General features: G+C 43.9%; 1 protein-coding gene across 1 annotated transcript; it reads left to right on the top strand.

The window, feature by feature from the left end:
- Nucleotides 1-18,648: 18,648 nt before the first annotated feature.
- On the top strand, nt 18,649-27,180 carry TTR (transthyretin). The gene is made up of 4 exons (XM_068993873.1): nt 18,649-18,763; nt 20,047-20,177; nt 23,414-23,549; nt 26,935-27,180. Exons 1-4 carry the CDS (start codon nt 18,695-18,697, stop codon nt 27,040-27,042), a joined length of 444 nt encoding a protein of 147 aa, XP_068849974.1. The 5' UTR covers nt 18,649-18,694; the 3' UTR covers nt 27,043-27,180.
- Nucleotides 27,181-27,538: the final 358 nt, after the last annotated feature.

Raw genomic sequence — 27,538 nt, 5'->3', positions numbered from 1 at the left:
TTTCTGGATCTTTGAATCATATTTTGCTCTAGCCCTGCCCCCCTCTTCAAAACTCCCCTCCATTGAGTCTTCTTCACTGTCACCTGACTCTGGTAACCTCTCTTTCCCCCAAGCTTGTTGCACAATTTCAGTCTGAACTGCCAGTCAAGTGCTTGATGACATGCCTCTGGTTTCAAGTGTATGAACCTGGTCCGTCGTCTAGCAAGAGGTCTCAGTTATTGAGGACAAGATTATGCTTGAAACGTCCCTTGCAGCTAAGACCTAGTACAGCAGCTAAGGCCTAGTACAGCAGTTAAGACCTTCAGCGCAACGCATGTGTTGACTCTCTAATTGCACTTCCTTTCGCCAGGCATTGGCAGAAGAACACTCGAGAGCTCCCCCTACAGGACCAACTGCAGGTTCAGGGGCCTCGTAGATGAAGGCAATAAGATGGGGCCTGCCAGCCCAACCACGGAAGGTGATTGAAGTCGGTATTTCATCCAGAAATCGATGACTGTTCTTCAAACACACGCGTACACTCGATTAATAAAACACAGAGTCATTTCAAGGCACTGATGACCTCCTATTAATTTTTTGTCATAGGGTGTTTTCAGGTAGATATTAGAAGTTTGGGTCCAAGACATTTTTTCACCTTGGAAAAAGAATTTCTACATCATATTAGAAGAGGTTGGAATGCCTGAGCCACATACCGAAAGCAGGCAACATGCTGCTCATCGGAGCACAGGGCCTTGAGTCCCCATTTATGACCTCAACCTGCTGCAGAGTTAGTGCCTCTGAGTGAATATTTTTTTTGGAACCTGCCAAAGATGCCCTTCTGAATGCGCAGAAGCTCAAAGCCCAGGGCAAAGTGTAAATACTACTGATGCAATCGTCACCCTTGACCTCTGCAGTCAGACCCAATCTATAAGTATGATTGGAGCAGTTCTACTTCAGCCGACAATCAACAAGGTCCAGTTGCAACCTTTCCCCCTACCCAGGGCAGATTATTCAGAGTCTCATCCTTGAATGGCCAGGAGGAAGAGACCGCAACACTTCATCGTATTTCCCAGCAGTGATGGAGACAGCAGAGTTCCTCCCGCTCCTTGACCTAATGTACTACCCTTATTTTCACAAACTGGTGTGATAGTCATACCAAATAGAGCAGCGGTCCCCAGCCTTTTAGGCAGCAGGGACTGGTTTCATGGCTGACAATTTTTGACGGACCAGGGGCGTGGAGGGGGTGGTTTGGGGATGATTCAAGGACATCACATTTATTGTGCACTTTATTTCTAATATTATTATAACATCAGCTTTACCTCAGCTCCACCTCTGATTATCAGGCATTAGATCCCGGAGGTTGGGGACCCCTGGATACAGTGAATTTCACTGAAATAAACAGACATCACTCGAATGCTATGATTATTACTTCCACTTCATTTCTACATGCTTCATAATCCAAGGGGCAACTGCCAAGTTAACCAACAGACACCCTAATTCTGACAGGGCTCCCATAGTTTATGATATCAACCTTTGCATTTGGGCAAAAATGCAATGAGTCTTCGACTGAGATATGAGATAGTGATTCCTATCCCAAAAGCTGGGACCTAGAATTGAGCAGACAGAGGCTTGCAAGTTTCTCTATAGGGTGTCCACAACAAACCGAGCCAAAGTTTAAATTGCTTAAACAACTCAGTTCTCCGTGGTGACTTAAATGGGAAGGAAATTCAAAAGAGAGGGGATACGTGTGTACAAATCACTGATTTCAATTTGCTCTACCTCCACTGATTTCAGTTTGTTAGTGTTTGTAGACACTAACATAAAACTGTAAAGCAATTATATTCCAATAAAAATTAAAAATAAATAAATAAATAGCTTTAAAAAGTCCAGGAGGGCCAGCCAACCCCCATCCCCCCCCCCACCTGTATGTTCAGTCACTCAGTTGTGTCCAACTCCTTGCTACCCCACGAAGGCAGCCCTCCCAGCTCCTCTTCCGTGGGAGTTTCCAGGCAAGAATGCTGGAGTGGGTTGCCATTTGCTCCTCCAGGGGATCTTCCTGACCCAGGAATTGAACCCGTGTCTCCTGCATTGGCGAATGGATTCTTTACCACTGAGCCACCTGGGAAGCCCATTTATGAATTACTATGTGCCCAATCACCCTGCCATGCTTCTTATTCATTATTGTGTTCAAGCCTCCCCAACAGGTAGAGGATGCTATTCTTAACCCTGTTTAGTCAAGTACATTAATCCTCATGGGTTGTATAAGAAAACCCAGATAAAGTACCTAGGATGCAAGAAAGTAAAACTCAAACCAACACTTTCTGACTCCAAAGTGCATGCATTTTCTACTGTACTACATCGCCTGTCAAAGAAAATAGTATTTCTTTGCCAATCAGTTCTCACAGCAAGGGTGAACATGGACAGATTTGGAGATGGTCTCAGTATAATAAAGCGGGGAGATGCTTGGAAGGCTTCTTAAAAATGATGGCATCAAAAATTCAAACTGCCTCCTTCACACATAAGCCCCAGCCGAGGTTTTTAATCAATATGCCCAGGAACTAGCCCTGCTAACAGAGATTTCAAAAACCATATATGAGCGACTTCCCTAGTGGTCCAGTGGTTAAGAATCCACCTTCCAATGCTGGGTACATGGGTTCAATCCCTGGTCAGGGAACTAAGATCCCACATGTCATCGAGCAACTAAGCCCAAGTACTGCAACTACTGAGCCCAGGCACCACCACTGGAGAGTCTGTGTGTCACAACAAAAGATCCCATGTGCCACAGCTAAGACCTGATGCAGCCAAATAAATAAATAAATAACCAAACATGAGCAAACTCCGGGAGATAGTGAAGGACAGGGAAGCCTGGCATGCTGCAGTCCATGGGGTTGCCAAGAGTTGGACACACTTAGCAACTGAACAACAACAACCAAATATGAGCAGACATGTCCCACTTATTCATATTTGTGACCTTCTTTTAAAAATGGACACTGAGTCACCGATTTGGGTTCTAAGTGTGAGTATCATTTCAATAGCCCTAGAGGTCTCTAGATGGAGACCAAGTCTGAGGACCCAGAGGATGGGCATGGTGCAAGATGGGGCAGCTTACCTGCTTCAGGAGCTGTCTTGAACCCCCTAGCACCCTCAAGAATGGAGATAAGAGATTGTGAATACTGTGAGCTGACTGCCACTATGCCGCTAGGAACATGGCTCTGTCCAAATCAGTCAGCAATAGCCCTTGTCTTCATGATGACTGTGGAGCAGTTCTCAGAACTAAGCAGTGGGGAGAAGGCCAAGTGGGGTTAAACATGACTCAAATAAATCTATGGATAAATTGATTTTGTCTTTTATGCGAACATTTGTCCCAACTGAAGAATTACCGTGTTGGCATGAATACGCATTAAAAGAACAGAAGCTGAGTGTGTTCCAAGAGAGTTGTATTGACTCTACAGGCAGCTAATGACATGGTTTACTTCTCGAGAAGAATCAGTGCTCATTTTCAGAGTGACCTTGTAGTTTAAACTCTTGAAGTGGAGAATACAATGAACAAGCTCTTCCACTGAATTCATAAGTAACACACACCCAGCAATCCTAAGCCAATTTCTGGGCTTTTCAATAGGCAACTCTTTGCCTGTTGAAATCTGGGGTTGATCATTGTTCATGCATCAGCCCTCCTAAGCTACTAATATCTGCAAATAGTTCTTTCTTTACAGGTTAAAGACACTGATTCAATAACAACCACTTGACATAGATCATCTACTTAGCTGCTCTCAAAACAGGACTTTGACACAGAGGTCAGGAGGTTCTAATTTGCCTCATAGACACCTGGCCAAATGGATTTGTTCCTGAGTAAGACTGAGGGCCTCTAAAGACAGCCATATACCTGGCCACAACCAGCCTAGCCCTTTTAATGTGTCTGGCCAGCCCTGAAGCTCTGATTACTTGAACCCATGGAGATTTATATTGTCTTCATAGGTGTTCACAGAGCCCAAGAATTCTATGACTCAAATTTGTAATCGCTGACTCAGAAATGTGAATCTTATTAAAAAGAAAACTAAGATCCAGAGGTAAGATAAGTAACTTGGTAAGAAGCTTGATAAGTAACAAGGTAAGTAAGTAACTTGTCTAAGGTAACCTAGCTCGGAGGTGGGAGATCTGTTAAAGAAACCTGACTCTGGACTCCACTGCCCAACCTCACTCCTGAATGTGTGTTGCATCTAAGACAACAGTTTTCAGACTTTCTAGCATAGGAAATGGCAACCTACTCCAGTGTTCTTGCCTGGAGAATCCCTGGAGAGGAAAGCCTGGTGGACTGCCATCTGTGGGGTCACGCAGTCGGAAACGACTGAAACGACTTAGCAGCAGCACCAGCAGCAGCATATTAGAATCCCCTGGAGGCCTTGTTAAAGTGCAGACTGTGGGGCCCCACTCCCAGAGTTTCAGATTCCACATTTCCAGAGTGGGACCCTAGAATTTACACTTCTTAGTAAGTTCCCGGGGAATGCTGATACTGTTCATCAGGAGCCAACACTTGAAGAACCACTGTTCTAAGATGTACGATAAGGAAGGAGAAATTGCTCCTTGGATCCAAAAATGCAATAGATTTATCCCCAAGCTCAGAATAAAGAAGTTTGCTCCAGTTTCTAAATCTGTTCTGGGCTAAGTAAGTTAGGTGAAATTGTCATCTAGAAGGCACATTTTGGAGGCAATGAAGTGTCAGAGGAAAAGTCTTCTACCCTTCTGCTGAATCACAGAAAAGGAGTTTTGAAACTGAGTCTGAAATCAATGAATGAAGAAACCAAACCTCAGACAAATGCAGAAGACAGATAGAGGCGCATAGAAGATTAACCAGGGTGAAGATAGCAGGTGAGGAGCAGGTGAGTAGCAGGAAAACAAAGGTACTGGTCGAGGGCTGAAACGAGGAACTTTGGCGCTCACGCTCGGTGTGGCTCTGTCTGGCTCTGTCTGGCATGTGCAGTCAAGAACATAGAACAATGTTGACTCAGCCACTGTGGAAAACAGTATGGAGGTTTCTCAAAAAATTGAAAAAAGAACTAGCATTCAGTTCAGTTCAGTCACTCAGTTGTGTCCGACTCTTTGCGACCCCATGAACCACAGCATGCCAGGCTTCCCTGTCCATCACCAATTTCTGCAATTACCCTCCTAGGTACTTATCAAAAAAATAACACTCAACACGAAACATGCTCCCCAATGTTCACAGCAGCATTGTTTACAGTTGCAAAGATATGGGAGCAATCTAAGCATCCATCCACAGATGAACAGATAAAGAAGATGTGATAGACATATACAGTGGAGTACTACTCAGCCTTAGAAAAGCATGACACTTTACTCTCTGTAGCAACATGGGTGGACTTGGAGGATATTATGCTAAAAAGTAAAATAAGTCCGACAGAGAAAGACAATTACTGTATGCTGTCATGTTCCCTGGTGGCTCAGATGGTAAAGGGTCTGCCTGCAATGTGGGTAACCCGGGTTCAATCCCTAGGTCGGGAAGATCCCCTGGAGAAAGAAATGGCAACCCACTCCAATACTCTTGCCTGGAAAATTCCATGGACGGAGGAGCCTGGCGGGCTCCACCGTCCAAGGGGTCGCAAAGAGTCGGACACAACTGAATGACTTCACTTTCTTTTCTTTCTTTCTATCACTTATATTTGGATTAAAAAAAAAACAACAAACTAGAGGATATAACAAAAAAGAAGCAGACTCACAGATGTAGAGAACAGACTAGTGGTTACCAGTGGGGAGAGGGAAGGGGGAGGGGCAATACAGGGGAATGGGGTTAAGAGGTACAAACTATCAGGTATAAAATAAGCTATAAGGATATATTATACAATATGGGGGATAGAGCCAGTATTTCACAACAACTATAAACATAGTCTAGCCTTTAAGAGTTGTGAACCACTATACTATATACCTATATTGTAAAGCAAGTGTATTTCAATACAAACACTTTTTAAAATGAGAACATAGGAAAATGGCAGTTAGATTGTTGATCTGCCATCAGAAATGCCAAAAGTTAGGTGTGGAGGGCAATGCAAGTGTTGGTTCATTGAGAGAGTAAGCAGAACCTAGCTGCAACTGGAGGCGACTCTTCTTTCATTTATTAAATTATTTGGTCAGCATTTTGGGGGTGTTTCCTGTGTGCCAGGCCCTACACTAACTAGAGACTAGGACTCAAAACATCAGAAGGCGTTGCCTCTGTTCTTAAGGCATGAACACTCAAGGAAAAAGAAACTGTGAGTACACACAGCTCTGATGAACAGCATAAATGTTTAAGGGATGTATGGCTATAGGTTAAGTTGCTTCAAGTAGTGTCAGACTCTTTGTGATCCCATGGACTATAGTCTGCCAGGCGTCTCTATCCATGGGGATTCTCCAGGCAAGAATACTGGAGTGGGTTGCCATGCCCTCCTCCAGGGGATCTTCCCAACCCAGGGATAGAATCCATGTCTTTTATGTTTTCTACATTGGCAGGTGGGTTCTTTACCACTAACACCATCTGTGAAGCCCTTAAGGGATGTATAAGCCATATTAAAGGAAAGAGGTAACTTCTGCCTAGGAAAAACCTAGGTTTCAGGCTTCCCTTGGTCTTATCATTGACTAAATGTTACTTTACCCCAGGGTTCTGTCTTCACACTTCTTACTGCTCATGTCTATTGGTGACTTCCAAATGCTGGGTCCATCCTACAGGCTCATGACCCTGAATCTCCACCTCCAGCATGATTTCCCCCAGGCTGCATCTCCCAGGCTATCATTTCCAACTGTTATCTGAGCTTGGGTGCCTGGATATCAACACTTCATGTCCGAAGCTAGGTTCACTTTCTTTCACATTTCTAGTTGTATAAGCCAATGATTTTATCATCTAAACAACCTTCCAAGCTAAAATACTCAAGTGGAACTTGGTTCTTCCCTCTCACTCATTTTCTGTTCCTGAAGTCACCAGGATCTCTTATTTCTACCTCCACCATTGTGTCTCAAGGCTTCGCAGGTGGCAGAGTGGTAAAGAATTGGTCTGACAAGCAGGAGACAGGGGTTAGATCTGTGGGTCAGGAAGATGTCCTGGGGAAGGAAATGGCAACCCACTTCTGGAAAATTCCATGGACAGAGGAGCTGGGCAGGCTACAGTCCATGGGGTTGCAAAGAGGAGGACATGACTGAGCTCATGTGTGCGCGCACACATACACACACACACACACACACACAGTAACACACACACCGCATCTCACCTGGACTTTTCTCTCTGTTATCGTTGCCTTCATCATCACTTCTCTGGGTTTCTGAAACCACTTTCTCTCTGAAACCTCAGCCTCAAGTCTCACCCCTCCCTAATGGGTTGCCTTTCAAACGCTAGGAGCCTCTGGTCAGCTCTGTTTGCTCCTTTGGGCAGGCAGCAGGATAAAGAAGGGGTGAGGACCCAGGGGCAGCATGTCATGGGATCTGTTCAAGGTCCAGCTAGTGCTGGAGGACCATCACAGTCAATGGAGTCAATGGAATAGAACCAAATCTTGGCCATTCTTGAATGTCAGGCAAAGGACATTTGACTTTACTTAGCTGACCATGGGGAGTGAGAGCAAGCTTTTGAAGAGAGATGTGATGTAATCAGAGGTATGCATTAAGAAGATTAACTTGGCAGTAGCTTATAGAAAAGATTATATGGAAAATAGATTAGGAGGAAGGAGACCAATTAGACATACTTAGAAAAGGCTATGTGATTAGCAATGAAGGTTGAAATTCAGTTGGCAGCTGTGGAAACAGAAAGTGAGAAGTGGAGGAAATATTTTGGACACAGAAGTGCTTTTACTTTTAAATTTTGGTGCTAAAGAGGGGGAGAATTCAAATGTAACTCCAGAGGTTTAATCCTGACCAACAGAGAGCATAGTAATGTCACTTGGAGAAAGAGTGATGGGGGCAGGAAGAAGGTGGGAGGCAATGGGGATTGCAAAGTTCACATTTAGGCATGTTGTTGGAGACATGATTGGGATACTCAGATAGAAGAGCAATTACAGGACCAATGAGTCAGGCCAGAAAGAACCAAGTTGGATGTTTCTACAGAGGTGATAGAGCAGCTGTGGAGTAAAGGATCAAGACAGACACAGCTGATAGGGTACCGCTGGGTTTTGTGATGACAAGAACCCTTGCAGTAAAAGGCGCTCTTGGAAGAGCGAAGTGGCAGGGAAGCTGTCACCACCACCGTGCATGATAAGAAGGGAAAAGTGACTACTCTTTTAGTGGTGGTGGGAATGGAAGGATGGGAGGGAGGTGTCACCTTGGCTGACATGAGTTAGTTTTCAGGCACAAAAGAAGGAAAGAGGTGGGGAGAATGGGTGAAATACAATGAAAAGTAGGTCATGGATGATCTTAAAAGAAGACAAATCAAGATCAAGGTCGAAGTGGGAACATCAGTCTAGAAAGGTGAAAACTAGGAGGGTAATTAAAAAAAGAATAATGGTCTGTCTTCTGAATGGGGGAGTGGAAGCAGAAGGGTCACAGAATAGTTCACAAAAGAAATGAAGGTTAAGTGTTTAACCCAAATCTAAGAATATATAGGAAGGGCAACAAGGAATCAATGAGGCATGGGTATGGATGTAAGAATAGGCAAGCTGAAATGAGGGTTACACAAGAATAAAATGAATTTTTTGAGGGCATGATCAAGGTAATTCTGTCACTTTTCCTTAAGCAAGCTTAGCACATTGCCATCTTCCTCCAGTCAGATGGTGGGGGGACACCTGGATGGGGAAATGGCAGAAGATTGAGGATGAGAGGTATAAAAGGTGCCTGGTGAGAAAAACTGAAGTCTGACTGTGGGACACAGGCAGGCAAATCCCTAATAGGAGTAATGAGGACTCTAGGGGTTTTGGTCAGATGGGGAAGTTGGTACCATGAAAGAAAGCTCAAAAGAAATGCTGTTTGGGGGATAAACCAGATTTCAGTTACAATGAAGAGGTAGAGCGCTGGGGACACCAGCTAAGGAAATGGGCCATCTGGGCACAGGAGGACCGAAGTCTTCCGGAACTCAGTGGAAGGAATGGGCAGGGGAGTGATGCAAGGGGCAGTGAACAGAGCACAAGTGAACAGAAAAGCTGAAAAGGGAGAGAAGAGCGAGTCTGCGCCCATGGGGACAGACAAGAGCAAGCTGGTTTGTGTGTTAACCCCCCCTCCCATTTTTTTCCCCCAGCAGGTCTCAAGGTCATGTCAACTGGAAAAATCAATCATACTTTTGCATCTTTAAGTGATGATGTAGACCGACCTAAGAATCCCTACCCTGTTACATTCTCTTGGTCCAGTGGTCCAGAATGTTCTCCTCTAGGACACTAAGAACCTTGTGTTTGGTGGAGTTTTTTTGGCCACAGCCCCCCAATGCATGCAAGATCTTAGTTCCTGGACCAGAGATTGACCCCGTGCCCCCTGCAGTGGAAGGGTGGAGTCTTAACCACTGGATCTCCAAGAAAGTCTAAGGACCATGTTTTGGGAAAGCATGGTTGTTTGGGGGACATTAAACTTGCGTGGTCTCCCTGGCCTCTGCCTTTAAGATGACTGCCCTTTCCATAAATGAGAACGTCAGCTTACTTGGCTGTTGTTCTGATTCACTGCCTTCTGTCTTTCTGTTAGAGAGCCCCTCTTTCCTCTGCTCGGGTTCTAAATAGTGGAGAATCATCTGTCACTCCTGTTGCATCCGCTCCTTCCTTCAAAACCAGTGAAACCGCACCAGCTCACCTACTGTTATTGACCTTGTAAGAAGGGCTTTTGCTGAGGTCAGTGAGTGTCTCCTGATGGAGCCCAGCTGGCCTTTCCCTAGTGGCCATTTGCTGGGTGAATTTGCCAAATCACATGGCTGATCAACGTTCAAAGTCAACTGTGCAGTCTCAGAACCACTGTCTCATCTGAAATCTCAGAGATGGACTCTTACAACCAAGCTCACAAATACTGAAGTATCAATAAGAATTTGATGTAGTGACATCCCATGAAAAACTTAGCACCCCGCAGGCCAGAACGACAGATAATTTCTCTACATTTCAGGGAATTCTTTATGACATCCTTTCCTAATCCAGGGGAAATCCTGTTCATAAAACTGTAAATCTTCAGTCCAACGACCAACGTCCAATTTCCTCTTTATTTCCTTCCACTGCTAACCAATCTTAAGGATAACTCCCATTTTCTTACTTGACATATGCTAGTAGATTCCACTAGAGTACAGCCATGCCACGCTGGCCTCGGGTCCATCCTCTCTCTTTCCCCAGATTTTTAATCTCATTGTTCATAAAATTAAATATGGAGGATTACAAAGGAAATCAATGACATTGAAATGACACTTTAAAATATTTTTCAAATTGTGATATATGTGTATTGTTATTAACTACAAAATCTAGCATTAGATCTAATAACTACCATAACTTCAAAGCAGTGATGAGCATCAGTCAGTTCTGTCACTCAGTCGTGTCTGACTCTTTGCGACCCCATGAACTGCAGCACACCAGGCCTCCCTGTCCATCACCATCTCCCAGAGTTTACCCAAACTCATGTCCATTGAGTTGGTGATGCCATCCCACCATCTCATCCTCTGTTGTCCCCTTCTCCTCCCGCGTTCAATCTTTCCCAGGATCAGGCTCTTTTCAAATGAGTCAGTTCTTCGCATCAAGTGGCCAAAGTATTGGAGTTTCAGCTGTAATGTCAGTCCTTCCAATGAATATTCCAGACTGATTTCTTTTAGTATGGACTGGTTGGATCTCCTCGCAGTCCAAGGGACTCTCAAGAGTCTTCTCCAACACCACAGTTCAAAAGCATCAGTTCTTCAGCACTCAGCTTTCTTTATGGTCCAACTCTCACAACCATACATGACTACTGGAAAAACCATAGCCTTGACTAGATGGACCTTTGTTGGCAAAGTAATGAGCATAAAAACCATTTCAAAATATATCCACCAACTAGATGATTATGAAAATATCTGTGGTTTCTATTTGTGGCAAAGTCACAGATACTGCTAATAACTATTTTGTTTTGTTGTCTACATTTATAAAGTGGCTCAGATGGTAAAGAATCCGCCTGTGATGCAAGAAACCTGGGTTCAATCCCTGGGTTGGGAAGATTCCCTGGAGAAGGAAATGGCAACCCACTCCAGTATTTTTGCTCCATGGACAGAGGAGCCTAGCAGGCTACAGTCCATAGCATTGCAAAGAGTTGGACAGGACTGAAGTGACATTGCACGGACACATTACAAGTCTTCTGAATTTTACCCACAGACACTAACAGTTTGCAGACCCCAGCTTAAGAATCTCTATTAAGATGACTTGGAATGGCTCTGCTTTCTTCCATTACAAGCTGATTTTATAATGCATTTCTCATATCATAAGTTCTGAGTTTTTCAGGTGATTCATTTCAGTCTATACATACTACCCACAGTTCTCAGATATGTTCCCCATCTGTTTAAGAACATTGCTTTTTACATGTAAAAAGCACAAGATCATCATCAAAAACTGGAAACTGAAGCATCCAACAAGTGCTGAGTGGACAAACACATTGTGGTATATCCATTCAAATGACTACTACTTATAAATTAATAGGAAAATTAATGAAACATGCAACAACATGGGTGAATATCCAAAGAATTTTACTAATAGAAATAAGCCAGAATCAAAAGGCTACATTCTGTATGATCCCATTTATATGGTTGCCTTTATGGGCAATGAAAAAAAGGAAAGGCAAAGGCCAAGACTTTTTCTGTGTTTATTCAGAAATTTCCAGAGGAAAGACACAGTAGACAAGACAGAAGCATTCCGAGCACAAGAAAAGTGTGCTCTGTCCTAAATGAAGTAAGGAAATGTTCTAGGCTCTCCCACTGGCTGGATGAAACAGGCTCAAAAAAATTAGTCAAGTCCCTTTGCTCTAATTCCTTGTTTACTCAGTAACCATCTGACTATTAATTAAATTGGTATTATGGTTTTAAAATGAGTCTTTTATGATTTTCTTACCATTAAGGAAATCCTCAGGGTTTAGTCACCTCAAGGGGAGCTGACAAAATTGCATTCTTTAGCCTGCAGCGATCCAGGGCCCCGTGTCATTCCCTTCCAGCTCCCTTCCCCCATGAGATTCAGTCCAAATACCTGGCCAACCAACTCACTACTCTAGCTAATCGGATTACTCACAAGAACATTAGTGGGCATTTCAGGTCAACAGGTCCCTGAAATGCAGTTGCCAGGCACCCTCGGAAAACAAACGAAAAAGAAAGAATTTGTGATTTTTTAAAAATTAATAAATAAGCTTGTCCATTAAAAGGGCGAATGTAGAAGAATCGTAAATATTGAGCAGTCCCGAGTTGTTCATTAACTATCACATATGTCTGTAGTAAAAGGAGGAATTGGGTCATCAAATTGGTCTTTTCTACCTCAACTAAACATCTAGGTGGAGAGCTGACTCATTGGAAAAGAGCCTGATGCTGGGAAAGTTGGGGACAAGAGGAGAAGGAAGCGACAGAAGATGAGATGGTTGGATGGCAACACTGACTCAATGGACATGAGTTTGAGCAAACTCCAGGAGATAGGGAAGGACAAGGAAGCCTGGTGTGCTGCAGTCCATGGGGTCGTGAAGGATCGGACATGATTTAGTGAGTGAACAGCAAACATCTAGGCCTCAGCCCCATGCTCAGAATGTGAAGAAAAACAGTACATGGCTAAGACAAGACATACATTTATGGTGGAAATGTTTCACTAATACGGCTTTGTTTTCTGGCACTGGCTTCTTCGGCTGCTAATATTCCCTCTAGAAAGCACAGTTGCTACAGCAACCACTTAAGACTCCAGGAACATGGTGACCCTTGACCTTAATTCTTCTCTCCTGATGGACCCCATGTAACCACCTTTCTATGGAAAGGCAGGCCCTCTTATCTTTGGGAGTTTCTGTTTATCCTTATAACACTCTTTCATCACAAATTGCCTCTTAGGCAAGAAACACTGGAGTTCTCTTTTATTTGGCATTGCCATTTGCTCCGTACAAACTCAAGGAAGAATGCACTTCCACTAGCTTCATTTCCTCCTTTATACTCGGCCTTGCTCTTCTCTCACCAAAAATGCTGTTAGCATCTTCTCCTGGGACTCTCTTACTTTTAATTCACATTATTTACATTTGCTCTTTTAGGTCTCTGCCAGAATTTTCTCCTCTTTTTATGTTAAAAATCATCTCCATCTCTGTAAGTTTATGGGTGATTCCACAATAAGATTCAAGATGCTCCCTGTAGTTTCAGTTTCCCTCGACCTCCTTGTGTTGTTCAGACTCAAAATTTATTAATGATTTCCAGGTCAGTGGTAGTTTAGAAGGCAAGCAAATCAAAGCAGCCAAGAGCGTGAGACTTGGAGGGTGCGCTGCTACAACAAACGCTAGAGTCAACTAGTAGGTGATGTAAATGGGTGGCGTTGGGGGTGGAACTAACACCAGGAGATAGATCAGACATGAATATAGGTTCCTGTGTTTAGGTTAAAATTCATAGATGGTAACCACAGTAAGATATTGCCTCATACCTGATAAAATGGCTATCATAAAGAAGATGTGGGTGCATGCTCATTCAATGATGTTTGACTCTTTGAGACCCCATGGACTGTAGCCTGTCAGGCTCTTCTGTCCATGGAATTTTTAGGTGAGAATACTGGACTGTGTCATCATTTCCTCCTCCAGGGGATCTTCCCAGGGATCAAACCCATGTCTCCTGCGTCTCTTGCATTGGCAGGAGGATTCTTTACCACTGAGCCACCCGAGAAGGCCCATAAAGAAGACAAGAGATTATTAGTGCTGGCCAGGATGTAAAGAAAAGGAAAAATTTGTGTGCTGCTGATGGAATGTAAATTGGTACAGCAACTATTGAAAACAGTATGGAGGTTCCCCAAACAATTAAAAATAGAACTAGCATAAAATCCAGCAACCTCACTTCTTGGTATATATCCAAAGAACATGAAAAAAGGATCTTGAAGAGATATGTATACTTCCGTGTTCACTGCGGCATTATTCACAACAGCCGAGATATGGAAACAACTCAATATCTGTCTACGAATGAATGGATAAATAAGGTGTGCTATGTATACATACAATGAAATATAATCCAGCCATGAGAAAGAAGGGGAAAAAATGCCATTTACAACAACATGGATAAACCTTGAGGACATTATGTTAAGTAAGATAAGCCAGAGAAATACAAACGTGGTATGATCTCACCCATGTGTAGAGTATAAAAAAGTTGAACTCAGAAACAGAGAGTAGAAAAGTGGTTGCCAGGAGCTGGAAGAAATAGAAAGGGTTTGGTGAAAGGGTACAAGCTTCCAGCTATAAGATAAATAAAGTCTGAAGACCTAATGTAAAACATGGTGACTAAAGTTTATAATGAGCTTCCCAGGTGGCACTAGTGGTAAAGAATCTGCCCACCAGTTCAAGAGATGCAGCAGACCTGGGTGCGATCCCTGGGCTGGGAAGATCCCCTGGAGTAGGAAATGGCAAACCGCTCCAGGATTCTTGCCTGGAAAATTCCATAGGCAGAGGAGCCTGGCTGGCTACAGTCCATGGGGTCACAAAGTCAGACAGGACTGAGTACCAGCACACAGGGCCAAGTTGGTAACATTGTATTATATAATTAAAATTTGCTAAGAGAGTAGAACATAAATGCGCTCACTAAAAAGAAAAAATACACAAATACACAAGGAGATGGATGTTCATTAATTAGATGGTGGGAATCCTTTCACAAGGTATACATATACTAAACCACCACAATATACACTTGAAATATCTTACAACTTCATTTGTCCATTACACCTCAATAAAGGTAAAAACCAAATAAGATTCATAAATGACAAAAGCACAGATGATGGATGATACATGGTGATTTTAGACCATTGTGACCAAGCAGTCAAAATGGGTAGTGTTAGCATGGGGAGATGTGGTCACAGCTACTAGAGTTAAGGATGTGCTCCGTCTAGTCGAGGCTATGGTTTTTCCTGTGGTCGTGTATGGATGTGAGAGTTGGACTGTGAAGAAGGCTGAGTGCCTAAGAATTGATGTGGTGTTGGAGAAGACTCTTGAGGGTCCCTTGGACTGCAAGGAGATCCAACCAGTCCATTCTGAAGGAGATCAACCCTGAGATTTCTTTGGAAGGAGTGATGCTAGAGCTGAAGCTCCAGTACTTTGGCCACCTCATGCGAAGAGTTGACTTATTGGAAAAGACTTTGATACTGGGAGGGATTGAGGGCAGGAGAAGAAGGGGATGACCGAGGATGAGATGGCTGGATGGCATCATGGACTCGATGGACGTGAGTCTGAGTGAACTCCGGGAGATGGTGATGGACAGGGAGGCCTGGCGTGCTGCGATTCATGGGATCGCAAAGAGTCGGACACAACTGAGCGACTGAACTGAACTGTCATTGTGGAAGTCGTATCTGACTCTTTGCAGCCCCATGGACTGCAGCATACCAGGCTTCCTTGTCCCTCAGTATCTCCTGGAGTTTGCTCAAACTCATGTCCATTGAGTCAGTGATGCCATCTAACCATCTCATCCTCTGTTACCCACTTCTCCTCCTGCCTTTAATCTTTCCCAGCATCAGGGTCTTTTCCAATGAGTTGGCTCTTTGCATCAGGTGTCCAAAGTATTGGAGCTTCAGCTTCAGCATCAGCCCTTCCAATGAATATTCAGAGTTGATTTTCTTTAGGGTTGACTGATTTGATCTCCTTGCAGTCCAAGGGACTCTCAGGAGTCTTCTTCAGTACCATAATTCAAAAGCATCAATTCTTTGGTGCTCAGCCTTCTTTATGGTCCAACTCTCACATCTGTACATGACTACTGGAAAAACCATAGCTCTGACCAAAAGAAGGTTACAGTCTCAAAGTTCTGCACAGTGGCCTGATTTCAGCTGAAGCATGTGTCCAGTTCAGAGAGTCCCATTTGAAAAGAAGCCCTGGCCACCAATTGGGATGTATCAGAGGAGGAAGTTCTGGGTGGTGAGGATTCTGGGAAGTATGTCTGAAAAGGAATTGTTCAGAGAAGCGGGACTATTTGGCAAATAGAAAACAAGCTGTCACTCACCTCTCAAGTGGCTGTTAGAAGACCAGCAGTTTCAAACTCAAATTTTCAAGAGGCTGGGCGGGAACATAGATGAGAGAAACAGAACATGTGTAAGGAGAGAAAAATGCTCAAGCGTGAGAGTGCCACTAGCGATGTTACCTAGGCTTGGGGTGGAGGGAGAGGCCTGGGCATTATAGAATGAGAGCCTGGTGATTATCATCATGTGTGCAAACAGGCCTAATGCTACATTCTTTTCTGATTTCCCAAGAGAAGCCAGAAATCCACATTTTTATGCAATGTCTCAATTTTAATTTTAACAACTGTTTCAAAAAATTTTTAAAGGCACATTCCTCAGGCCAAACATACTGTGTCAATGGGCTGGAGGCAGCCCAGGGTCGCCAGTTCACAATGTCTAGGTTTTAACTTAGACATTTCTAGGAGACATTTCTAGGCTTTAACAGAAGCAGCACTAAGATGCTTTGAAGGAAGATTGACTTGGGGTATGAGAGCCTATTCAAATGTTTAAGATCCATAGTCAAAAAACAGACTCCCCATCCAAGTTATGAGCATTGAGAAATAGTCCAGAGAATATTAGTTGACAATATGTGAAAGATATAAGAGAAAGGATTTTCTCCTTAGCAGAGATGTTGAACTCTTTTCTGTAAACAATAACTATACTTTATAACAGAATGAGGGCAACAGTTTACTAGGAGTTTTTGTATTATCACATGTAAAAAGTTACTAGAATAGTTCTTTGAAGTAGAAAAGTGGGTATTCCAAGGAATTCCCTGGCTTCCCAGTGGTTAGGGCTTAGCACTTTCACTGCCAAGACCTGGGTTCAGTCCCTGGTCAGGGAACTAAGATTCCACAAGCTGTGAGGAGCGGCCAAAAAAAAAAAAGTAGGTATTTCTGTTTTACAAATGTGTAAGTTTAGTATCTGAGATATTAAATAATTCAAAGAAGGTAATCCTGGGAACTGGACCGAGGTTTGGGACTCAGGTCATCGAACTTCAAATTCAAAACTCTTTCCTTTGCTACTTCAGAGTCAGACTCTAAGCCTGTGAGATTCCATTTCTAGCTATGCTCTCAACTGGATTTGCTTGTTGGTGGTTTCCTGAGGTCAACCAACTCCTGCACATTTCCATATTCCTAGAATGCCTTCCTGTCCCTTCTACCACTTTCTAAAAAGCTCTTCATGATCTTTTGTGTAGTGTCTTCCAAGCTGTCAACTAGGGGAATCCTCCCCCAGCTCTCAAGCTTGAAACTGAACTAGCCCTTGACATGTGGTTGTCCAAAATGACTGTCCATCTTCTCTGCATATTCTCCATGTATGTCTCTATCAGGACAAAACCTGTCTTAATCCATGAACAAAACCACATCCATACAGGTGCACACACATGCACACGAGAGCTGGTACTTAATCAATGAACCATCAAATGAATATAAATCCTGGACTTATATTACAGGGACAGGAAGGCATTCTAGGAATATGGGAATGTGCAGGGGAGTTGGTTGACCTCAGGAAACCACCAACAAGCAAATCCAGTTGAGAGCATAGCTAGAAATGGAAGTCGGTCAAGACAAAGAGAATCTGTTGTCAACGAAGGCTTCTAGCTCTCACGGTCATTTCTATTTCCATCCAGAAATTTGGATTCTGACAAAAGTCAGCTGGGGAAACTTGTTTCTGCACATACAGTGCAGGAGAGGCCATAAAAAAAACTCTGGCTCTCTATATTTCAGGCTCATGGATGACAGTTTTAAATGTGTCATTATTCCTTGGGTCGAGAATCTTTTCTCAAAAGAATACAAAAATTGTGGAGAAATTGCTGACTAAGCCAAACTTCCAAATGACTTTCAGTTTGGCTGAAACGTGGGTTTTTAAACTGTAAACACTGCCAAAGGTTTTTCCTTGTTGACTCATAGACATAGATCAAGTGTAGCGATGTTTTCCGGTGCACTGTATTTAAGTCTGTGCAGCCAAATGTCATTGGGCTTCCCAGGTGGCTCAGTGGTTAAGAATCCACCCGCCAGTGCAGGAGGTCCGGGTTCGATCCCTAGATGGGGAAGATCCCCTGGAGGAGGAAATGGCAACCTCCTCCAGTATTCTTGCCTGGAAAATTCCATGGACAGAGGAGGCTGGTGGGCTACAGTCCATGGGGTCGCAAGAAGTCAGACACGACTGAGCACAGCCAAATGTCATTCCATGTGAAAGAAATTATCACAACTTGCATCGATCATTTAAAATAAATGATAAAATGTGTAGAAAGTGGAAAACCATGCATAGAAATATTATGGGAGAAAAAAACATTCCAAGAATATTACTGTATCCAGCCGAGCACAGAGAAGAATATTTTTGTTTTGTTTTGATGGTTTTGTTTTGGTGATTTAGCTGGTCAAATGACCTGTTAAGAATATGTCCATAAAGGCTTTTTTTTTTTTTTTAAAAAGGAATATTTCATAGAGCTAATGTTTTGATGCTCTAATCTCTCTAGGCAAGGTTCATATTTGTGTGGGTTACTTATTCTCCCTTTGTTGACTAAGTCAATAATCAGAATCAGCAGGTTTGGAGTCCGGTTGGCAGGGATCAGCAGCTTGGCTGGGGTGAAGTGAGTATAAAAGCCTGGAGCTGGAGGCAGTCTGCTCAGGGACCCAGCAGTTCTTGGCAGGATGGCTTCCTTCCGTCTGCTCCTCCTTTGCCTCGCTGGACTGGTGTTTGTGTCTGAGGCCAGCCCTGCGGTGAGTGTCTGACTCTCTTTCATCTGTCTCCTGCGGATGAAGCACAAGTGACTTCTTCCTGCTTTGCCAACCAGCTTTTGTTACTGGGGCCAGGGCAGCCGGCATCTATTTTTAAATGTCATTGATCCAAACTTCAGAAAGAATGAAGTTCTCCAGAGCTTACTAAACTGGGGCTCGGATCCTGGGCACCCTCCTCTATGACTTTGCAGTGGTGCCTCGTTTCCCTCAGGTGAATGGTAGAAATAAAGATCCGATATTCTGGAAGCTGTGACTACTGAAGTTTCAGAAGCTTGACCTTCGATAAAGCTGATTTCCCTTTAGCTAATCAAAAAGTATGTACCGATTAATTCTTCAAAGGCTTGGTGCACAGCCTTCTAGTCCAATATCTAATTCTTGAATCCCCTAGGACAGCGGACCCCAACCTTTTTGGCATCAGGAACTGGTTTCATGGAAGACAATTTTTCCACAGACTGGAAGGTGGGGGTTGGGGGATGGTTGGGGGATGATTTAAGAGTATTATATTTATCATGCACTTTTCTTCTATCATTATGACATCAGCTCGACCTCAGATCCTCAGGCATTAGATCCCGGAAGTTGGGGATGCTTGGCTTAGAAGAATAAAACTATGAAAAGGGTCATGAAATCATCTGACTTTATTTTACAGCAACTAGTAAGAAGGGACTGCTACAGCAGCAGCTGAGTAAAACGTTCTCAGGAAAAGCTATCTGGTCCTAAGCTATCTGGTCACTCAGCTGTGTCTGACTCTTTGGGACCCCATGGACCATAGCCCACCAGACTCCTCTGTCCCTGGGATTCTCCTGATAAGAATATTGGAGTGGGTTGCCATGCCCTCCTCCAGGGGATCTTCCCGACTCAGGGATCGAACCCAGGTCTCCTGCGCTGCAGGTGGCTTCTTTACCAGTTGAGCTACCAGGGAAGCCCGTATTTGGTCCTGTGGCATATTATATCTTTGCAGTAACTCCACTCAGATGAGGAGGCTTAACAAAGCCACTCTTTTCAGAGGGACCATTATCTCCCTTCAAGTTCATAATACACAACCCCAGGAGAGCACAGCATGTCCGGAGGCAGAAACTATTCTTTCTTTGGAGACAATTGTGTCTGTGTACACTGAGTAAGGAAGTTCATTAACCGTCAACCCGTCTGTCACTGAAAATGGGATTCTCGCATCTTTGCTGCCTTGTTCCTGGTCTCACACCACAAAGGATGCAGCCTGTGGCTCTGATCAACTTTGTTGACTTGTCACTTGTCTTCTCTCCACCCAGGGCGCTGGTGAATCCAAGTGTCCTCTGATGGTCAAGGTCCTGGACGCCGTCCGGGGTAGTCCTGCTGCGAATGTGGGTGTGAAGGTGTTCAAGAAGGCTGCTGACGAGACCTGGGAGCCATTTGCCTCGGGGTGAGCTGCCTGGGGCTCCCAGACGTGGGGCTTGGTTATATCTTTCCGTTCCCCCATCACTCATTGTTATGGCTTCATATAACCACTCAAGCTGAGAAACCTTGTCTTGTGATGTTAGGAAACATGTAGAGTTTGTGTTAATGTATTAATGGAAGGAAAGGAATTGAGGGACAGCATGGACTAGGCAGATAGCCGTAGTTTATCTGGATCACACTGTTACCTAAAGGGGGACCCCGTCTAGGGCCCGAGAGTGGGCTCTTGTCTAACACTTGGAAATGAATTGTCAGAGGAGACACATGTGCTGACAAAGCAAAAGACTTTATTGGGAAGGGACACCCAAGTGGAGAGCGGCAGGAGGTCCGCTCTTACTCCCGGCTCTCAGTCTCAGGGTTTATGGAGGTGGGTTTGGCTTTCTCGGTTGTCTCTGGCCAATCATTTTGCTTGTGTCCATATTTGGTCTGACTCAAGGTCCCAGCTGGTGGCAAGCACACCTCTCAGCCAAGATGGATTCCAGCCCAAGGGTTTCTGGGAGGTTGGCAGGACACATGGTCTGGCATCTCCTCCCTCCGTTTGACCCCTCCTGAATTCTCCTGGTTAGTTTTTGGCAGCAACACCAGGTTACTTCTCAGGACCTCCTACTGTGAGATGGCTCAGGCAAGAAGTTATTGTTGTGCCCTGGCCAATGCAGGTGGGTTCAGCCAAAGTGTCCCTCATAACATCATTCACTAAGGGAACCAGCAAGTAGACTGAAAATGTGGGCAGAGGGAACGCGGGCCCTGAGAAGGACGCCCTCTTGCCTGGCCCAGCTGGGAGTGACCAGAACCTCGAACAGCTTCCCATCACCCCACTCCAGTTCACCACCTTCTGAGGTCACAAACCACTCAAAAAAGGTGATGAAAACTGTGAATTCCATGCCAAGAAAAATGCACATATACACGCGCCTACAAAAATGTGTATTTAATTTCAGGAGCTCCAGGTTCCTAGATGGCTTCACATATCACTCTAGCTGAGAGTCCTTGATTTGTGCTATTAGGAAAGATGTAGAATTTATGTTAATATATTAATGAAGGAAAAGGAATTGAGGGATAGCACGGACTAGGCAGCTGTCCATAGTTTATCTGGATCATCCCAAGTCCAGGGCTGTTGTCCAGCAAAGCCTAGTGGAGCATCTGCTCTGTGAGGCTGGGATTGTCAAGCTCCATAAGAAAGGACACAGAAGAGAAAGATACGTGACATCAAGCACAGACCCAGACCAGCCTTGCATTCCCCTGCACCAGGAGCCCAAATGATTTCTCCCCTTCACTGGCTGCTTTAGAACTTTCATTGAGTTTCTCCACCTCTACTAGTAACCGTTTCAAAGAAAATACATATTAGTAAATCTAAACTAACTCACTAAAAGAATGAACAATTAAGAAACCCTCAGTACCAAGCAATACTGCTAAGTGTTTATATCTCCCAGCAAGAGAGTATCTGTGGGTTCTAACTGAATCCCAAGAATCACGCAATGACGCTTCATCCATCATTGCATGCTAAGTCACTTCAGTCATGTCTGACTCTTCATGACCCTGTGGACCATAGCCCACCAGGCTTCTCAGTCCATGGGATTCTCCAGGCAAGAATACTGGAGTGGGTTGCCATGCCCTCCTCCAGGGGGCCTTCCCAACCCTGCGATCGAACCCATGTCTCTTATGTTTTCTGTATTGGCAGGCTGATTCTTTTCCACAAACTAACTAAAAGAATGAACAACCAAGAAATCCTCAGTACCAAGCAATACTTCTAAGTGTTTATGTTTCCCAGAAAGAGATTTTCTGTGGGTTTTAATTGAACCCCAAGTCATCACATGATGACTCTTCATCCATCACTGGAAAGACCATTTTCTTTGGTGTGGTTTCAACTGAGTTTCTATTTGTTAATTCATTTATGTTTCTATAAAATGCCAAGCACACCATGGAAAGTAGTTAAGAGAATATTCTAAGCATGAGATAAAATGGATGCTATAAGCATTCAGATGTTTGTGGGAATTTTTTTTTCTGATGACAAAAAAAGGAAAAATCAATGTGTTCTTCCTAGCAAAGAAGAAAGGTGGGAGAGTAATGAACAGAGCCATTCTGTTTTAGTCTGTCTGAGTTTTTGCTGTCTAATTGAGAATGATTTATAACACCAGCCATCAGACAGATTGTCATTTTAGTTGCTAAGTCAGGTCTGACTCTTTGCAACCCCCTGGACTCTGTAGCCCACCAGGCTCTTCTGTCCATGGGATTTCCGAGGCAAGAATACTGGAGTATTTTCTTCTCCAGGGGATCTTTCCAACCCAGCGGTAGAACCCATGCCTCCTGCATTGGCAGGTGGATTCTTCACCACTGAGCCACCTGGGAAGCCTACCAAATGGGTTCTTACATGGAAATAGAAGTTGCTTAGTTTAAAAAGAAAAATGAATTGCCTAGTATTTGTTGATGGCACAGAGCTGCCAAGGAACTTAATTATGTAAACAATGGAAGAGTCAGATACAGGTTTCTCCTTGCACTCTGGGGTCCCCACCATGTGCACAGATGATACCACCTCTGGAAGACACTCACACCACAGGGGAGAGGAGCGAGGCCCTGGGGTCGAAGGAACCACAGTCAGAGCAGCTCATGGCCACTTCCAGGGTAGTTATGAAACTTCACCCAGACACCAACGGTTAGCTGCAAAGTCTCTTTTGAAGTGAAACCTCATGAGAAAAAAAATCTACAATGAGCTTTTGGAAACATTCCTGACAAGTTTTCTGTTAGTTAATTTTAGACAGTCACTAGAATTTTCCCTATCCTGACCTAATTGAGGAAAAAAAAAAAAATATATATATATATATATATATCTTCACATGGGTTGGTAAGATCCCCTGGAGAAGGGAATGGTTACCCTCTGCAGTATTCTTGGGCTTCCCTGGTGGCGCAGGTGGTCAAGAATCTGCCTGCAATGCAGGAGACTCAGGATCAATCCCTGGATCAGGAAGATCCCCTGGAGAAGGAAATGGTTACACACTCCAGCATTCTGGGCTGGAGAATTCCATGAACAGAGGAGCCTAGTGGGCTACAATCCATGGGGTCACAAAGACTCAGACACGACTAAGTGACTAACACACACACTCCCATGTGTGTGCATGTTTGTCTGTGTTTGTGTGTCTGTGTGTGGTGTCACCTTGCCATGGCATTTATTCCCTCAATGCCTAACTTAACCTGGGCTTTTGCACCTTTTAGGAAAACCAGTGACTCTGGAGAGCTCCACGGGCTCACCACAGAGGACAAATTTGTAGAAGGACTATACAAAGTAGAATTAGACACCAAATCCTACTGGAAGTCACTTGGCATTTCCCCGTTCCATGAATATGCAGAGGTGAGTGTAAGGATGCGAGCATTGTGTTTTATTTTTTATCTGTTTGTTTGCAATCCCAGGAAATGCGCCACTTGCACTTTGCACACCACAGAAAAGTCAAAGAAAATGTCAGACTAGTACAGCGCCTTTCTCATTTCTCCAATCAGAAATCCACAAAACTCTGAAAAGCAAGCTTTTTCTCTGATGATAATTGATTCAGCAACAGGACCTGAACTTAAGAGATGCTCCTGAGAGATTTCATTCCTTCCCCTGAATGTGACTATTTGTCTGCTGAAAAAATACTAATAGACTGGATTATTAGGCAATGCTCCACACCCCAACTTAGGGTGTTCCACAACAAAAATTAGATGCATCATTTTACTTCTCTAAAATCTGACAACTTTTTTATTCTAGAACTCATCTTGCTTCCAGAGGTTTGGATAATTGAATTCAGACAGTACATACAGAAACAGTAAATTCAAAATAATAATAGCCACACAACAGGTGAAACTTATCAAGCATAAACTACTACCGTTTTCTATATTTAACCTATTTGATCTTTGTAAACAATGCCTGCAGTCATTCCTATTATTATCCCCATTTTACAGGTGAAGAAAGTGAGGCACAGGGAAGTGAAGTAACTTGTCGAGGTAATGGGGCCAGTAACAGGAGGAACAGTAGTATTTGCCACCAGGGCCAAGGCTGGGTTTAGCCTCAGGTGTGCTTCAGCTTTCTTCCTGTAAGAAGAGCTAATAATAATAATAAAGACACAGTCGTAACCCCTGGTTCACACTCTGTTCCTCTGCTGATGAGGCAGTAGGAACCTCAAAGTTATCCTTATGTCTTCCTTGCCTGTAATTCCTCAAGTCATGTAAAACAGATGAGCTGCCACGGAAATAGAATCCAGACATGCTGGTCAGAGTTAAAGATCAACTAATTGCATCAAAAATAGCTCAGCATGAAAGGGAACCATTCTCTCTGGCTTAGTCATGGATGAGACTTTTCATTGACATAAAACGGTTCTTTTAGTAGACAGCGTTGCCAGGGAAACCTTAGGCCTGTTTGAGTTCTGGGGCCCACAGGTCACCAAGGGAGCCCTATCTACCCAGACGCATGTCTCTGGCTACTTCTCGGCCAGGCAACAAGATGCGGAGCTCCTGTCTTGGGTGGTTTCAGGCTTTAGATGTTGCCCAGCACAAGACTTTTGCCCCTAGAGTCTTAGGCCCCACCCTGGAGCACCAGACCAACCCCCTGTAATCCTTATCCCGCCTGGTCTCAGCCTGAGACCATCTGAGACTCAGCACTGTCCTGCCCATGATCTGCTATTCTTGCCCATCAGATGTTAGCTTCCTAGCCTGCTCCTCACTCTTTCAGTATTCATTAAACAAACATTTGAAAAATGAAAACCTGCTATTGCTGAGAAGGCTGCTAGAAGCTAGAGATTCAGAAGTGAAAACATATCCCTGCCCTTGGGATGGAGGGAAAGTGACTGATGTAAGACACTGCAGGCAGGACCATGAGCCCAACTTGGAGCCTGAATGGATACAGGGGAGGAGAGAGCGTGAGGAGTCATACCTAAGTCCCAGTGCCTCACTTGGTGACTGGTGGGTTTGTGGTGGGTTCAACTATAAGTTCCTTTTCTGTCAGCTTCTTCCAAAACACTGCCATCCTTCAGCATTAGTCACCTCTGCCTTGGCCAACGACCCAGGGGGCCATATTAGACTAAACAAGATAAGAAATTCCCTTTGGAACTATCAGTCCTCTCGACCTCATGGATTTCTGAATGCAGATCATGCCATTTACAATTTTTAGGAAGAATCAAATGAGTCTGCAGGGCCAGTGTCATTACAAGAGATCAGAAATTCTCCTGACCTGCTTCCAGAAACTTGGCCTTTAAGGAATGCCCTTTCTCCTGCAGAGAGATTCTTTGTTTGGTTTCAGACTTTAAACTTTCTATTTTGTATTGGGGTATAGCCAATTAACAATGTCATGATAGTTTCGGGTAACAGCGAAGGGACTCAGCCACACATATACTTGTATCCACTCTCCCCCAACCCCTTTCCACCCAGGCTGGCACATGACATTGAATAGAGTTCCATGTGCTATACAGTAGGTCCTTGTTGGTTGCCCATTTTCAATACAACAGTGTGTACATGACCTTCCCAAACTCCCTGACTATCCCTCCCCCCAAGTTTGTTTTCTAATTCTGTGGGTCTGTTTTGTACCTTAGTTCACTTGTATCGTTTCTTTTTAGATTCCACATTTAAGGGATGTCATACGATATTTCTTCTTCTTGTAGAGACTCTTAAGCAATTCTCACCTCTTCCTGTTCTGATGATATTTTTAAGTACAGTTTAATTGGATCTTTTTTTCTCCCATCCCCAAGTCATCAAGGTTTCCTTTGTCCCTATTTAAAATAAAAGGTGCTTATATAGTGTGTATTCAAAGTTCAATCCAGGACCTCTGTATAAAATAAGTAAAACTAAATACCTGCTTGCCGCCCTCCATCTCCCTTCTGAACTGTTATCTCAACTTGCCTCACTCTGGGCACCTAGACTATCCCAGCACTTGGAGTCTCACCTCTACGAAATTTGCCTGAAGTATATAACTAATGGGAACCATGCTCTCATAGACAATTTGCCCAGTTCCAAAGCTTAAAAGAGCCCCAACATGTGTGCATTGCAGAATTCCAACATGATCTTCCATACTCTGCTTGCACTGTAAATAGAACCCTCCGATGCTTTGACTCCATATTTCATTGCATGTTATATACACAAAATACACTTATTCTTCTGCATGTTAGGAGATACAAAGGAATAGTAGGGGGAAAAAAATGTCTCAAGTTTGGAGACAGGTGGCTTAATTCCTAGCCTGGCTCTGCCGTTTCATGAACGTGGGCCAAACACCCTAATTCAGAGGTCTGGTTCACTCATCTGTGAAATGGGAAGAATGCTCCCTTCCGGCTTCAAAATTCTAGGGTCTCTAAGTCTGCAGTAGGCTTGCAACCATCATTCTTAGGCTTTTGGGTCACTAATGGCAGTTTCTACATTCTCTCTTCCTTTTTCTAAAACCGAGAACACGAGACACAAGCACTAAGGAGATCTGTGATTTCCCTCGGTCAGGTTAGAGCCACCTTGATTATCAGTGCAAGTTTGCCCCCCCAAAGAGAGATCTAATTATATGGGTGGGGGTGGGGAGTGAAGAATCTTATTGAAAGGGCTGTGCAAGGTTCCGACAGCTTAGTTGGCCAGTGTATTTGGAATTTTGCCTTTTGCACCCACTGTTTCAGAAAACAAGAAAATGAAAATAATTTCTTTGGCACTGGACTTCCCACGGTCTCTGAATGATTCATGGTTGGGGGCTCTGATTCACGGTTGGAAAGCGATCCTGTCTGTGTTCCCTGCAGGTGGTGTTCACAGCCAACGACTCTGGCCTCCGCCGCTACACCATCGCCGCCCTGCTCAGCCCCTACTCGTACTCTACCACCGCCCTTGTCAGCAGTCCCAAGGAGTGAGGGCGCCTGCCTCGGTGGACTCAAAGGATGAAGGACAGGATTTTGTGTAATCAAGAGTATTCCATTTTTATTAAAGCAGTGTTTTCACTTTATAAGCTATGTTAGAAAACAGGCAGAAACAATAAAACATGCCTATTAAAGCACTTCCCATTTCATTTGTCCTTGCTTTTTTTGATTCCCTTGTCATCCTTTCTCAAAAAAAAAAAAAAAAAGAATCTAAATTTGACAGAGATGCAGAGGAACTAAAAGAAATATCTCTGGATGCATTCTGGGGAACTCCAAATTTCCAATGTTTTCCAAGCTAAGCACATATTTGTTCTGGTCGGCGGCTATTAAAAACACACATTCTGAAAATGAGAAAGCTATCTTTGCCTCTCACCTTCGGTGAATGGCGAAAGGCAAATCCTAAAGTCCTCTTCTTTATTCTGTGCATTTCCTTAAAGTGCTTTACTGATCTCAAGAGTAGCCCAGCTCCACTGGGACAGGCTTAGAGTGA

Source organism: Capricornis sumatraensis, chromosome 21 (genome assembly GCF_032405125.1).
Source record: "Capricornis sumatraensis isolate serow.1 chromosome 21, serow.2, whole genome shotgun sequence".
Lineage (NCBI taxonomy): Eukaryota > Metazoa > Chordata > Mammalia > Artiodactyla > Bovidae > Capricornis > Capricornis sumatraensis.
Note: the sequence above shows the minus strand (reverse complement) of the source record. Positions and strands in the feature narration are given on the sequence as shown.

What these genes read in the sequence shown, in the direction of transcription:
- TTR (XM_068993873.1), top strand. Translation starts at nt 18,695, where the DNA reads ATGGCTTCCTTCCGTCTGCTCCTCCTTTGCCTCGCTGGACTGGTGTTT. An exon ending in TGTCTGAGGCCAGCCCTGCG is followed by an intron (nt 18,764 to 20,046) that starts GTGAGTGTCTGA and finishes CTCTCCACCCAG; the next exon opens with GGCGCTGGTGAATCCAAGTG. An exon ending in TGGGAGCCATTTGCCTCGGG is followed by an intron (nt 20,178 to 23,413) that starts GTGAGCTGCCTG and finishes TGCACCTTTTAG; the next exon opens with GAAAACCAGTGACTCTGGAG.